Below are 15,389 nucleotides of genomic sequence, written 5' to 3'. Positions count from 1 at the left end.
AGGGACTAATCTCAAAATGATACTGGAAAAGAATAATTATTCTGCTTCTACTAGAATTAAGAGTACATTTACTTGTGGTACATGTAAGTGGTGCAGATATATAAAACCTGCAAATTCCTTTGTAGTGAATAATAGGAATTTTTTTATTAACCATAAACTTAATTGTGACTCTAAGTTTATTGTTTATTAAGCTACCTGTGACTGCTGCTCAGTATGTTATGTGGGTAAAACTGACCGGAAGCTACGCGAGAGGCTATATGAGCATATTTATGCCATAAGGAAGAAGAAGAATGACAACGCTTTAGCGAAACATATAGATGCTAATCCAGGTCACAGTTTCCATTTTCAAGCCATTGACCATATTCCCCCTGATATTAGGGGTGGTCCCTCTTCATTGTTGTTAGAGGATAGAGAACTAGAGTGGCAACTCACTTTAGACGCTTTAACTTTCCCTGGCCTCAACGAAAACTGCAACATATCTTGCCTTTTAAAATTGAAGAGTTTCTTGAGATAACCCATTTGATAATTTACGAGTAGTATAATTAGTTTTTGTTTCCCTTTTTACTGTTACGTTGGAAGTCATTTCGTCAATTGGCCATTCATACGTTTTACAAGAATTTTCAATTTCTGATGGCATTTGTTAGTTCTTTTGGACGTGTATACATATTTTATAAACTGGATATTTATAGGTATCTTACATCCTCATATTTATACCTATAGGGACTTGAACATATATACTTATACAGTTTTTCCACACTTTTATATTAATAATTTATCTTTAATTGTTATAGGTAAAGTTCTTGAACTAGAATTATCTGAGATAGAACTATCTGAACTGTTTTGAATTTCTGATGTTGACTTTTATATATATATATATTATACATTTTATTTTACTTTGCAATTTTATTAACAGTATTAGTTAGTATTATAATAAGATTTTTATTTTGATGTTAACATCACATTGTTAGGTTTAATACTTGCTTAAGGATTTAGTATTTCTAGTATTTTTAATATTACTTTTTGTTTAGCTGTAGTTTAGTAGTTAGTAGGACAATTTATGTTTACTAACTAGTACCAGAAATACTCTCGCGTATTTAACTCTTGTTAACTGATTTTTATTTTTTTTCCATCTTTAACATGTGTCATTGATAGGCAACATAATGTTCATACATACTTGTTAATATTCATGAGGCGTTCTGGTAACGCGATTACGCTAACTACAGTTTAAATTTGGCGCTACTCAATTTTCCTGTTGGTTTCTCTGATTAAGTTACTGTTCATAACAGTAACGAAAACGTTTGTGTTTGTTGAAATAAACTTACATTCAGAATTTTTATACCTTGACTGCCGTGGCTGTTTTGGAACTACACCATTCCATTGGTTTTTGTTTTGTGTCTACGTTCACCAGTTCATTTGTTACTGCTTAATGCTCGGAGCCTAAGCAAAAAACTCCATACCCTCCTCACTCTGGAGTATATAGACATCCGTGCCATAACTAACATCTGGTTTAAAGCCATAGAAAGTACTCAGGAAGTCATAAGTGCAAGGGTACAGTGCCTTTCACACATTTAGACCAACAGCTGCACAGACTGGGGCCACACATGGAGGTGTCATGATCTGTTAGCAAAAGACATATCTCCATCTATTCATGGGTGACTTTAACTACCTCTTTTACAGACTGAGAAACTTACTCTGTCTCAAACTCACAGGCACAATACTTTCTGGATTTTATTAACACTAACACCTTGGAACAGATAGTGCAAGCTGCAAAAAAGATGATCAAACATATTCCTGGTACTCACCAATATGGGAGAAAGTTAATATTATCCTAACAACCCCACCCTTATTAATCCTTAGTTACCTCACTTCTAACATGCTTCCCCCCGTATAGACACCCATGATACTCTGAGCCCAAAAGGTTTGGGGTGTGTGGCTTAGCCTAGTAACAGCCTAAGGACATTTGAACAGGAGAATAACATGTTATACTTCATATTATTTTAATTTGTAGACCGATGGTGATTAAAAAAAGCCAGCATTGGTGGCATACAGAGTTGCAACCCTGACTGGGGCTCATGTCATCCAAGTTTAATTAGCATTTCATGTACTTGACAGAGATAGTACAGATATTGGGGCACAGCTGGATGAAAAATTCTTTGGAAAAAGGGGATGGGCAATTGATTTGGAGGTGTGTGTGCGTGCATTGTATCAGGTTGTTGATGGGTGGCAGCTTTTACTGAGCAAGTACACAGGAGCATGCACTTGCATAAAATGAAGGCACTGTGGCCCAAAGTGATGTGGGTTGTACATGGATTTAGGCTGATATAGAAACAAATGTCTTTGTAGGTAGAATGCCCACATGGCTCCCTGAATGACACTCCCTCTAAGAAAGGTCTCGCTGTAATGGATCTGGGAATAAACCCTACCATTATGGAGTGAATGGGCTCTAGTTAAATGGGGAGAGCATTGATGGTCAATAGGGTTGGTGGGAACAGGCATCCAGAAAAAAAATTAAAACAGGTCAAACTGTCAGTTCCAATTTTTTTTTTAATTGTCTTGGTTACCACCACAGCTATCTGCCATCAACTGTGTCCCACAGCTCCTGTTTTATTTTTGATTTACAGTGTATATTCATCCCCCACAATTGTCTTGTTTTGAAGCCCATGTTAAAGCAGCATCTTATATTTTGTTAATCTTTCAGAAATTTATAAAGCTGTCACTTCAATATCTTTTTCTTCTATATATTAAAATAGTATAGTAAATGCTGAACTAAAACAGTTATAGCTACACTGTATCCGATTGCACTTTTCCTGATCAATATCTTACTGCAGCAAAATTAATAAATTACTTGGTAAACTGTCGATAAAATCTATACTCTGCTTTTCTAAAAGCTACACATTTTAGATGCTGCAGTGCTTAAAGTGTTAAAACATATGCAGCCTGTCCCATTTAGCACTTCATTTAGGGAATTGAAATGCTCTGTTAGAAGCCATGTTAAATATATTCTCAAGTTTTGAGACATATTAAAATTAAATTGTGCTACTGCAAGAAAATATGACTGTTTCAATCCTTTGGATTTTATTCTTCTAAATATGAATAAATTAACTTACAAACGCATTTCATTCAGTTGTGCACGTGTTAACTTTCAAATGATGCTTAAAAATGTAAGACACATATATTTAACTTATATTGTCACTTTTTGTATAAAGATAGTCACATCATAAATAAAGCAGTATCATTAACCAATACATTCAGAGTCTTTTGGGTATTTCACCCACAACTGTGTTCAGAAAAGTGCATTAAACTGATGTTTAAATTAGATACACTGTCTTTAACAGATGAGCACATTTCTTAATTTTATGTTAAAAGTATTCTCTACTTGGTGTTTTATTACAACTGTAAATTGTAGTATTAACTAAAACAACATAAATAATATATAAATCAAAGAAAACAGCTGTCCAGGAATACACTGAACTAAACTGTTGTACAAGTATTCATTAATGTACTCTTTGAGTACGTAACATGGAAAAAAACACCAGTTCTAAACTTTGTTTTAAGCCTGCTGGAGATTTACCATCTCTTCTTCAGTATTCAACTGGCTAATCAACCAAAAAAATCTGAACTAATCTGTACTTCTTAAGAAGTACCAACGTGACTTAAAATACTATTTTGAGTGAAACAGTAATGAAAACTGTTAAGCAAAGTCTGTGTAATCTTTTTTTTTTTAATGAATAAGGTTTCTAGTCCAAAGAGATGATATCCGGTATGGTGGTGGTGCCTCCACTTAAGAATCCTGATTGACTTCTGCTTGAAGTATTGCTGTGAGTATTGTTCTCAAAATGGCTTGAAGATGTAATGATACTTCCAGCAGAGTTGCTGTGTGGTAAAACTGATGGTAGACTTTCCAGAAACATCTGAGGGCAATAATGCTGTTAAAAAAGTTAAGAGAAAGCACATTAATTAGGCCTTTTAAAATGAAAAAGAGAATGAATTTTATGCATTACACATCTGTGGAGATGCAAACTATTTAGGGACTCTGCATGAACCTATCAAGTCTTTTCAGGCTGAGATACAAAAATACTGAAGTAAAAAGGTAACAGCTCGAGATATCAGGAGGAAAATACCCTGATATTATCAGTTTTATTTATCATCTCATAATGCATTTTCACACCAAACTGGAGGATTTGGCCCCTGAGTCCTGTCAAATGTAGACAAAAAACTCAGCCCGATGACCTGCTAGACCTCGCCTACACACGTGATTTCCACCTGCACTTTCCTAATAGATACAGTTCTTTGCTGTTCACAGCAGTCATCACATGGCATTTTGCAGTTAGAAGAAATTTCCACAAGTCATTACTGGCTTACACCTGCACAGTAGTACAGGTAACATGCAAGACAACAGAACTTCAAGTCCATAGATTGTTCAGTCAGTTTTTGCCACTGAACATTCCAGGGACAGATAAATCTAACTGTATTTCTCTTCTAACGAATATTATGGATAAAGTGCAGCTGCATAAGTCCTACTTACCTGTAACAGTAGATTTTCAAATTCCTCACTGCCATGTTGGGTTATCTGCCAAGGTAACCCAGTACTGGCCAGCTTTCAAAAGCTCAGACTGCCCTCCCTCTCTCTTCCTGTGACTGCTGATTGGCTGAGCATATCCTGAGAGGGAAGCCTTCAGCTGTCACAAGAAATGAGTGTTCAGGCTTTTTCACTTCCACAAACGAGGAGAGGAAAGTACCCGAAGCCAGAATCATCTAGCAAGGGTAAACTTGCATCCAGTTACAATACCATATAAAAATGAAATCGAACAACAGAATCTAAGAGGTTAAAATCCACTTCAACTATGAACAATCTGGGGGATAGTGGATGGGTGCTGCCAGTCAGGCATTGAGAAATGTGACCATCATCTGTTTCAAGCAAGTAGGACTTATGCAACTGTACTATGTTCATCATTCCCACTGCCTCAGTGGCATTTTGAAGAGACTCCCAAAGCTTACTCTACCTAACAAGTGGAAGAATAAGGATCCAGGAGTCCCTAGGGAACAGTCCCAGCAAAGCCAGTTCTAGACCTTGAAGTGAAATTCAGGTTGTATTGCTTTGTGAAAGTATGAACAGAGAACCAAGCTGCTGCTTCTAAAGTCCACCCCTTTCCAATATAGCATAGAAGAGGATAAGGCCCTTGTCGGGTGAGCCTTAACCTTGCCTGGAGGAGGTTTCCATGGTGGGGGTAAAAGAAAACATTAGCATAGGACAACCATAATGCAATAGTTTGCTTAGAGACAGGTTGACCTTTCTTAGCTGCCATATAGAAGACAAACATCTGTTTAGCATTCCTAAAAGGCTTTGTTCTGTACATGAGCTTCCAGTGTGGATCCAAGGTACAAAAATGATTTGTGAAAAATTAGATAGGATTGGCTCACCATTAGATCTTGCAGCTCAGACACACACCTTGCACATGTCAGAGCAATTAATAAAACAGTCTTCCAAGTAATGAACCATAAATCAGCTTGAGAAGCAGATCCAGAAGGAAATAAGGTCAGTTTGTCAACAACAAAGCTGAGAACTGGAGGAGGAATTTGCTTTCGATGAGGTCTCATGTACAACATTCCCTTCATAAACTGACCACAAAAAGACATGAAAGGAGGGATCCATAGGCAGACAAAATGAGATTGCTGCCTGATACACTTTGATAGAAGCATATGACAAACCATCTCCAAGTAGCTCTCACAAATACTTCAAAACCAAAGGAGTAGAAACCTGTTTTGGTCCTCTCTTACTGGTTAGGCACCACCTACAAAACCTCTTCCTCTTGTAAACCTATGATTTTTCTAGTTACAGGATTTCTTGTCTCCTTAAATACCTGCAGTACATCCTCATGGAACAAAAGTCTGAAGAGTCCAGATAGATATTTTGGATGGGGTCTGAAGACAGAAAGGGAGCTCTGGATTCAGAGACAGTTGTTCCCTCCATGACTACAGTTCCTGTTTCACAAATTCCAGTACAGGTAACTGGCAATCCAATAGATGAAGGTACCAGGTCCAACAATTCTTCCAAGTACCAAAGAATTGTTTACAAGTGTAGTCTGGCTAGTGGTATAATGAGAGTCATTGATGCCATGAGGCCTAGAATTTTGAGGAACTCTCTTGCAGAAGCCATGTCTAGAACAGAGAAATCCAAGAAAATGTCCCGATAAGTCAGGACTTTGTCCTCCAGTAGGAAGGCCATCATTTTTACTGTGTTTATCAAACACCAAAGAAAAATAATTCATTGAGACAGTGTGAGGAAGGACTTTTGAAGGTTCAATTTGAGCCCAGGTGAGAAAGGAGGGATGTGAACTTGTTTAAGAGCTCCAAGTATTTTGATATAGAATCTGCACAAATCAGCAGGTCATCTAAATAAGAAAAAATGTGGATGGCTAAGGCCCTGTAATAGCCAACCATTGGAGCCAAACACACTGTAAACATTTGTGGTTCAGCAAATAGTCCAAAGAGTAAAGCAGAAAACTGATAATGTAATCCAGATACAGCAAATCTCAAAAATTTCCTTAAAATGGGAGCAATAGGAATATGATATTAAGCATCCTCGAGGTCTAGATTCACTATGAAATAGTGATCTGGAAGCAGCGCTAGGACAGACCGTAAGGTGAACATTTTGAATTTCAGAACTTTTTACAAAGGTGTTTAGAAAGGACAAATCAAGTATGGGGTCTCCAGCAGTGCTCCGTTTTTTTGGTACCAAAATAATTCTGGAGTAAAATCCTTTGCTTTGTGCATCACAGACACGGGTTCTATGACCCTGCTTGTGCCATGTGACGGAGCACTGGAGGAAACGTCTCTGTCTGGTCTGGTGGGTGTGGGGGAATTCTCCTGTAAGGGGGCAGGATTTTCTATCCACAGGCAAGTATATCGCCTCTGAATTACTCTCAGAACCCATTTGTCTGAGACTACTTGCAGATAGGCTGCAGAGATGAGAGAGCGCCTGGGGGAAGAAGGAAGATAAGAAAGTGCAGGAGTGAGGTACAGGTGCTCTGTGACTTGGCATACTTATTCCTTTGCCGGGGGTTGATTCTTTTTTTTTTTTAGAAATCAACCCCTCTTGTTTGGTTTTTAAGAGTCATCTTCCTGCCGTTTCCTTTTTGATCCTTGACTTTTGTTTGGCTGGAATTTTTGTTTGTTCTTCCCCTTGAAGAAAGGCACCTTGTTTGAGGAATACTTGGGTACATGAAACATCCTCGATACCCATGCATTATTTTTTTTTCTGTCAACCCAGTGTTTAAGAATATGTGTAAAAGAAGGCCAACACACCAATTCATAACTTAAAGGTGCATTCAATATTTTGGCTTTTAAATCATCAGAGAAATTCTGATTGCACAATCAAGCATACTGTCTTAGTACAACAGAAGAAGCAGTATGTCTTGAGATTGTATCTGCACTTTCAAGCACAACTCTCAACGCATATTTCAAAACCTATGTCAAATCAGAAACAATTTTGTTCATATAAGACTTCTGCTCTGCAGGTAAGGATGCAGCAAAATCATCCAAACTGTAAAATACATTTACACATATTGCCTTGACAAATTATCATTCTAAAGGCTGTATGACTAGAAAGACATATCCATTTGCCCTGAAGATCTAACCATTTCCCCTGTTTATCAGGGGTGTTAGATGAAGCCAGGGCAGCTGTGGAGACTGTAGCTGATTGGCAGTCAAATGAGACAGAGAGACCTGTCATATTTGAGGAGACACAGAAGTTATGTCTTACCATAACGTTCCATCTGTGTTGTTGATCTTTGTTCATTCATTACTGATGGGTAGGACGGAACCGAGCCGGCCAAATATCAAGCTTGTGTCAGCCAAAAACTCTTGATCCAATGTCCTACCCAGAATGCTCTGCTCCCTGTTACCTCAGATCGAGTTTGCAAGTTGATAGATAAAAGTAGAGGCTATCTCTGGTCATAACAGACCTACAATAAAGGAGTATATGAGATCAACCAGGAACCTTCAGATGGGGGACGGAGGGTGGGAAGTAATGAATGAATGAAGATCAACAACACAGATGGAACATTATGGTAAGACATAACTTCTTTAGCTGATGTTGTTAATCTTCATTCATTCCTTACTGATGGGACAGAGTTCCCAGCTACCTGTATCCCTGGGTGGCCCTCATGGAAGGACATTCCTGAGCATCATGGAGCCAAAAGAAGCTCTACCTCTGGAGGCAAAGTCCAATTTGTAATGAAGAATAAAGGTATGAGGTTTGGCCCAAGTTGCAGCTGAGCAAATATCATTGAGGGAAGCCTTAGTATGGAAAGCTGCTGAAGTTGCCAGAGATATTGTAGAATGTGCTTTCACTCTGTGAGGCAAAGTGATGTTGCTTTTGTTGTAGATAAAGTTAATTTCAATTTCTCAACCATGAAGCCAATGTAACTTTTGAGACAGGATGACCTCGTCTAGATCCAGAAAAGGCCAGAAACAGTTGGTCTGATTTACAGGTAGATTTTGTTTTGTCCAGATAAAAATTTAATTGTCTATGAACATCCAAGGAGTGCAAGCAATACTCTCCCTTGTTAAAGTGGTTAGGAAACAACACTGGGAGATCAAGAAATTGGTTGATAGACCGCTCTGACACCACTTTTGGTAAAAAGGAAGAATTAGTTCTCAGTGATACCCTATCCTTATGGAAGTTAAGATATGGAGGTTTAATGCATAAGGCTTGAAGTTCTGACAGGCGTCTGGCTGATGTGATAGCAATCAGAAACAAAGTTTTCCAAGAGAGATATTTCACATCACATGTAGAAGCAGATTCAAAAGGGGGGGGGGCTGTTGGAGCTTGCAGAACCAATGCCAAATCCCAAGGTTGTACCGGTTCTCTAAAGGGAGGTTTTAGGTGAATAACCCCCTTCAAGAAGATTTTACAGAGTCTATGTGACATAAGTGAAGAATCCTGAAAATCAATGTGGAAATTTGAGATGGCAGTTAAAAGCACACAAATAGTAGAGGCAGACACCCCCAAATGGAAAAGATGTGATAAGTAATCCAAAACCACCGAAACTGGGTCTGACAAGGGGTCTAATTGTTTATTTGCTGCCCATAGAGAGAACCTTTTCCATTTATTAAGATAGAGTAGTCTGGTGGACGATTTATGAGAAGCAATAAGAATATTATGCACAGGGGATGAGAGGTTTTCCTGCCTGGCAATCACTGGAAGTGGAGAAACCAAGCTGTCAGTTTCAGGGTTGTTAGATTGGGATGAGTCAGACCCTGCGGTTGGGAGATCAACACTGATGATGGATTGAGGATCCACGGTTGATCTAGCAGGTTTGGTCAGAGGAAGGGAAACCAGACTTGTCGAGACCAATATGGAGCAATGAGGATCACTTTGCTCTTCAACTGTCATGCTTTCTTCAGAAACTGGGAGATGAGGGGAAGAGGAGGATAAGCATAAAGTAGACCCAAGGGCCAAGAGCGGACTAGAGTGTCTCTCGGTGAATGTCCCTGAGGGGGGATCAGGGCAAAATAGTTGCTGCACTTGTAGTTGGTTGGGGAGGCAAATAGGTTGCAGCAAGGCTGGCCCCAGCAGTTGAAGATTCTTGCCACTATCATAGGATTGAGGGACCACTCATGAGGTTGCAGAATGCACCTGCTCAATTTGTCTAGTATCACGTTGGAGCTCCCAGGAACGTGTGTTGCCATTAGAAAGCAGTTGGAAGCTATCGCCCATTGCCATATTCTCAAGGCCTCTCAGCATAACGGGTAAGATCTGGTGCCCCCTTGTTTGCTGATGTACCAGACCACTGACATGCTGTCTGATTGGATCGCAGTAGTCCCTGAGGGAAGGATGGAATTAAATGCTTGCAATGCTAGTAGCACTGCCCTCAGTTCCAGGACACTGATATGCAAAAGGGCCTCTGTCTCTGACCAGGTGCCTTGGACCGAGTTTCCCTGACATAGCCCCCCCCCACCCCATCAGGGAGGCATCTGTGGTCACCGTGGTTATCGGTTGATGGGGGCTGAAGGGGCGAAACCATTGTTGGGGATTTTCAAGACATCCACCAGAGTAAATCTTGCTTGCATCTCTGAGTTAGACTTACCTGAAAAGACAAAGAATGTTGTAGAGGGCACCACTGAGTGAGAAGTAACCAGTGAAGTAGCCACATGTGGAATCTGACTAGAAGAACAATGGTGAGCGAGGCTGCCATTGACCCCAAGAGTTGGAGTATAGATGGAGCGGGAGATTTGTGGTGACACAGCAGCGGTTGAGCCTGTTCCCTTATTCTTTGAAGCCTGTGGTCCGGAAGAGATGCTGTTCAATTTCCAGTGTCCAACAGTACTGCAATGAATTCCAATGACTGAGCTAGGGCCGTGTTGGACTTCTCACAGTTTATAGAAATTTCCAGGCGTTGTGCTGTGAGGAGAGTGTAGTGCAGGGCTTCTTCCAGTAGATGCTTGGTGGGGCCGGTGAGGAGCCAGTCGCCTAAATATGGAAATGCCTGGAATCTTTGAAATTGCAAGTGAGCGATAACTACTGCCATGCATTTGGTGAACACGCTGAGGGCTGTAGAGAAACTGAAGGGCAGAGCTCAAAATTGGTGGTGACTGGCTCCTATGCAGAAGAGGAGGTATCTTCTTGAGCATTTGTCCATTTTTATGTGGTAATATGCATATTGAAGATTTACAGAGCACATCCAATTGTCTTCTTCCAAGAGAGGAAGGATAGACTGAACCATGACCATTCAGAATTTCTCTGTTTTTACAAATTTGTTCAATGTGCTGAGATCCAGAATTGGTCTCCAGTCCAGTGTCTTTTTTGGCATTAAAAAGAACCTTGAGTAAAAACTGGATCTTATCTGGTCTGGGGGGACCTTCTGGATGACTCTTTTTTTGTAGCAGCTGTTGAATTTCGTGTGCTGCTTCCCTTTGACTCGGTGGAACATCGGGTAATACTCTGGATGAGGTTGGACAAAGATGGAAGGGGATGCGATAGCCTCTGGATATTATCTGTTGTACCCAAGAATCAGTGGTTATATTTCGCCAGCAGTGGGGTACAAGAAAAAATGACCCTCGAAGCTTCCAGAGGTGAACAGTCGGGCAACGCTTCAGGAGCGTTGGTAGGGTTGGCCAGAGAACAAATCTCTGGAACCCCGGTTTCACGGACCTCCTCTGCCCCAAAAGGGGCATCTTCCATTGGAGTTTTCCCCTCTGCCTCTAGGGGAGAACTTGGCACATGCATCACAGAAAAAGCCCTGTGATTTTCTTTGCCACATCTTCCCACTCCTCTGATTTCTAGAGTAGAATCATTGAGGAGTGGAGTGTCTGACACCAATGACAGATAGGGTCTTGCCATCTTGTTCGCACCTTGCCAGCGTATCTTTCACTTTAGGGCCAAACAAAGAAGTGGCCTTGATGGGGGTGTTCATGAAGGAAGCCTTAAAGGAGTCTCAAAGGCGTTTCCAGGCATGTCATCTGATGCCTATTCCCGCACCTGCCGCTCTAGCCACTCCTTCCATTGCTTGAGAAATTAATTGAAAATGGACTCTAGGGTGGCTATCTGAGAAACCACATTGTCACAGACCTTGTCAGAAAGAGCTCCTGCCAAGGTTTCAGAGAGCTGGTTGATAAGATCCCTGGTAAAGTGTGCCAAATAGTTCAAAGACCTTACGGCGAAGGTCGATGAAGCAAATACACACTTCCCTTGTCTGTCTATCGCCCGGGACTCCTTGTTGGGTGGATGGACAGTTTGGCTCTCTTCTGCCAAATCCTTCTTAGTTGCAGCCGCCACCACCATAGCATCTACTGGAAGACCTCATGACCAATGTGGGTGCTCAGCTGGGGAAGATAATATTTTATCGAGTCTCCTTGATGTCGCTTCCAGGGTGTTGGGAGCCTTTCGTTAGCACTGGACGATGAGTTAGACAAGCTCATTGGCCAGTAAGGTGACCCAGGAGATAGGGGGTCAGGCACGAAAAGCCCGCAGGAATATGGTTTCCTCAGAGGAAGGATTAGAGAACTTCCAGTCACCCCTCTGTGTAAGGATCTCACCAAAGGACACCTCATCAGAGGGTGACCCATGGGGACCCTTCCCCATCATCAAAATCTGTATCTTCAGTTGACTCGTCAGTGGAGTCCATGTGCTTCCTCTTGCATGATGCTTTGCGGGGTACTTCCTCAGTGGGAGGTTCTGGGGAAGACTGCAAAAAGGGGGGGTCTCCTGAGGAGGAGAAACCTGAGGCTCTTGTGCCCGGTGTCTGGTGGTTGTGGCTTGTGACATTTGCGGCATGGGGGGGGGGACTGTGACATGTGGGGTTTGCCAGTGGAGGCAAGCGCCCTCTCCATGGCCTGGAAGGCCAGCCTGCCCAAGGAGGGATGGGAGCCCGGAACCGAGCATGACAACCTCGGAACTGGGGTCACACCCCACCCTGACGAGCCAACCCCCAGACCAGGAGTCTCAAGAGGACTGTGAACCGTGAGAGAGGGAGGATTCCTGGAGGGTGCCATAGAAAAATAAATCGCTGTGGAACCAGGAATGCTCTCCCCCACAGCACAGCCACTGGCCTGAGAAGAGCCCGATGCCCAGTGCACCAAGGGCCACAAGGACGACTCCAGTTCCAAAGTGAGATCCACTACTGGAGTTGGAGGAAGGAAAGCTGCTGTCAGAGTAATAGGCTTTGAAACTTGGGTAGAAGTCGAAGAAGGAGGAGTGTACATTTGAGTTTGAGGAGATATACATTCACCTGAAGGAAGGAACGTGGACTTCGATGGGTGAGAGAGACATCTGGCCACAAGCAACTGGTCAACAAGACGCAACACATCTTGCTTAAAGAGGCTTCTGGTTGACCTCATAGAGAGAGCCGATGGTGATTCTGGCCTTTCTAGAAAAGGACTGTATTAACTACCAGTGAATGGATCCAAGGAAGGAGAATACTTTGTCCTTGCTAATTCGAAAGGTGCAGAGCCCAGAACAGAGGAACTCTGCACCGAAGAAAATGGTGTGGAAGTAGTCTGCATTGACGATGTCAGTACCATAGAAGTTGAAGGTGTCTGCCCCGATGGGTACGGTGCCATCGAGGAAAGTGTCTGCACCAGTAATAAGGACGGTGCAGAGAAGGACTGCACTGAAGAACATGTCGGTGCCGAAAATGTCTGCACTGTGGAGGACAGAAAAGTCATACTTGGAGCCGAAGGGGACTGTACCTGCAGGGACAGTGCCGGTAAGGGCTGCGACTGAACTGTCAGAGCCGTAGTTGTCCGCACCAGGAACTCTGGTGCCGGTGTCAATAAGGAAGACATGGATGGAGTCAGAATCACTTGGGTTGGTGCCGAGCCTGGAGCCGGCAGAGTCACAGGTGGCAGCACCGAAGTAGTAATCAATTTCACCTTCTTAGGAGTCAACTTCCTATCCAGAGGAAGAAGAAGGGAGCGACCTCGATGAGGAAGAACGCATCTTACAAGGTTTAACAGGAGGGGGTGAGCCCTCCGACCCAGGAATACCCTCAGAGAAAGGAGATTTGAGAAGACCTTTCAATATTAATTTATTCTTCCTCTCGTTAAGAGTTCTGGTTGAAAATTTTTTACAAATCCCACACGGGGGATCCACAGTAAGGTGGGAGACATTCAGACAGTAGACACAAGTCATGGCCATCGGAAAGCAGTAACTTATGGCCGCAATCCTTTCATTGCTTAAAACCAAAGTTACTTTTCTTATCCGACATAATGATGTGGAGAAAAAGAACTACCAAAAAGAAGAGGAAAGGCTACCCAATAGGGTAAGAAGAGAAAAGGAAGGATTGCCAACGATAGTAATGAAGAATTACCTCAGAGGTAAGAAAAGGATAATAAAGGGAAAAAGACTAAAGGGAGAGAGTCTAAAGTATACAACAGGGTAGGAAACTATTTGAAAATCTTTAAAGTAAGAACAATGTATAAAACTTTCAAAAAATTAGACAGCTGAGAGAGTGGCTTGACATGGCTGTACAGCAATGCAGCAAATGAGATCTGAGGTAACAGGGAGCAGAGGACGAGGACGGAACCGATAACCCATCAGTAAGTAATGAACGAAGATTAACAACATCAGATCCTATATTATCTCTGAACCTTTTTAGGGTATGCTGAGTACATACTGGTGTCCTACAGGCAGCTTTATAAATGTATTCCAAGGCTGATGGGGGGGGGGGGGATAGCCATAAAATTGAGCAACTCTTCCTCTATAAGGTCATATGCCCTACCTTGCTCTGGGCTAGTTACTGACTGCTCTCAAAAAAAAAAAAAAAAACACTAAATAGTCATCTGAGGAAAAGTGAACACTTGTTTGGACTTGAGCTCAGGTTCACCTTCCAAAGAATCACAGCGACTGGACTCAATGTCAGCTAGAAAAATCACCATTGCTCTCATCAGATTCTTTACCATTCTCAACTACTGAAAGGTCTCTGGCCAAACCAGCACTAGAGCCATGTTTGTGAGCACAACAACCACAATTAACTGTTTGCAGATCACTTTTAGTCCAGAAAACCACATCAGCCTTATAAACAGCTATAATCTGATTATCAGCTGAATTATGAAGCCTGTTTCTTTTTCTTGCATACTTCACTACTAGGTAAAATATCTGGGGACAGAGTACTATATTTGGCAATGAATCTCTTACCTTGTACCTAAAGAGTTTGGTTCTCCCATACCTGCTTCAGGTACTGTAACAGCCATAGAGTTTGTGTCTAAAACCTGTTCCATAATGGCTGCCAAAGACAAACTACAGGGAGACAGAGCAAAAGATAAGTGGTCTGCTGGGTGAGCAGTGACCCTAACAGAATCACTAACCATTGGAAGAGGCATATTTTTACTTTGCGTTTTCTTTCTAGGTGCAGCCGGATTTGATTGGGGGTAGGGTGGGTCTAAGTTAGGATGCATCAAGTTAGGAGACAGAACACCAGCCAGAATAAAAAACTGACAATACTGGATAATCTATGACAATAAGCACTTAAAGCTTATAGTAATAAGCATGTCTCCACACAACTAAACTCTGTCAAACTGTAGCCTGTTATTATAAAAAGCAGATTTAAATATATTCAGACTTCTTTTCCAACAGACAGAAGTTAAAAAATTTCCAGTACACAAAGTCCAAACACCAACTCAACCAATGTACCATACAGTTTTAAAAAATTAGCTCCAGACACACTAACCACAAATAAAACTGCTACAAAATGACATTTAATAACAGCTTAAAAAAGAACTTGCGTACTCGCCATAATGTTCCATCTGTGTTGTCCATTTTCATTCTTCCTCAACAATTCGGTTCAGATCCAACCCTCAGATCTGACTCTGCCATTATTTTCAGCACATGGCCAGTGGAAATTCTCAACCTCCTCCCTTACCCACAATGCTCTATCCCTAACATCCTC

The 15,389-nt window shown here is 41.7% G+C and overlaps 1 protein-coding gene across 5 annotated transcripts in view; it reads right to left on the bottom strand.

Annotated features, from left to right (window-relative positions):
- Positions 1-3,052: 3,052 nt before the first annotated feature.
- PIAS2 (protein inhibitor of activated STAT 2) overlaps positions 3,053-15,389 on the bottom strand; it is a 3,576,601-nt gene continuing 3,564,264 nt past the window's right edge. For 3 of the 5 annotated variants that reach the window (XM_044082047.1, XM_044082063.1, XM_044082056.1), the window contains one exon: positions 3,053-3,926. In XM_044082047.1, the coding sequence (XP_043937982.1) occupies positions 3,738-3,926 (189 nt within the window). In that variant the 3' untranslated portion in view covers positions 3,053-3,737. The remainder of the gene's footprint in view (positions 3,927-15,389) is intronic. The other 2 variants (XM_044082067.1, XM_044082069.1) reach the window with 1 other exon arrangement.

This window comes from Protopterus annectens, chromosome 1.part1 (assembly GCF_019279795.1).
Source record: "Protopterus annectens isolate FY-2018-M chromosome 1.part1, PAN1.0, whole genome shotgun sequence".
In the NCBI taxonomy this organism is placed as follows: domain Eukaryota; kingdom Metazoa; phylum Chordata; order Ceratodontiformes; family Protopteridae; genus Protopterus; species Protopterus annectens.
Note: the sequence above shows the minus strand (reverse complement) of the source record. Positions and strands in the feature narration are given on the sequence as shown.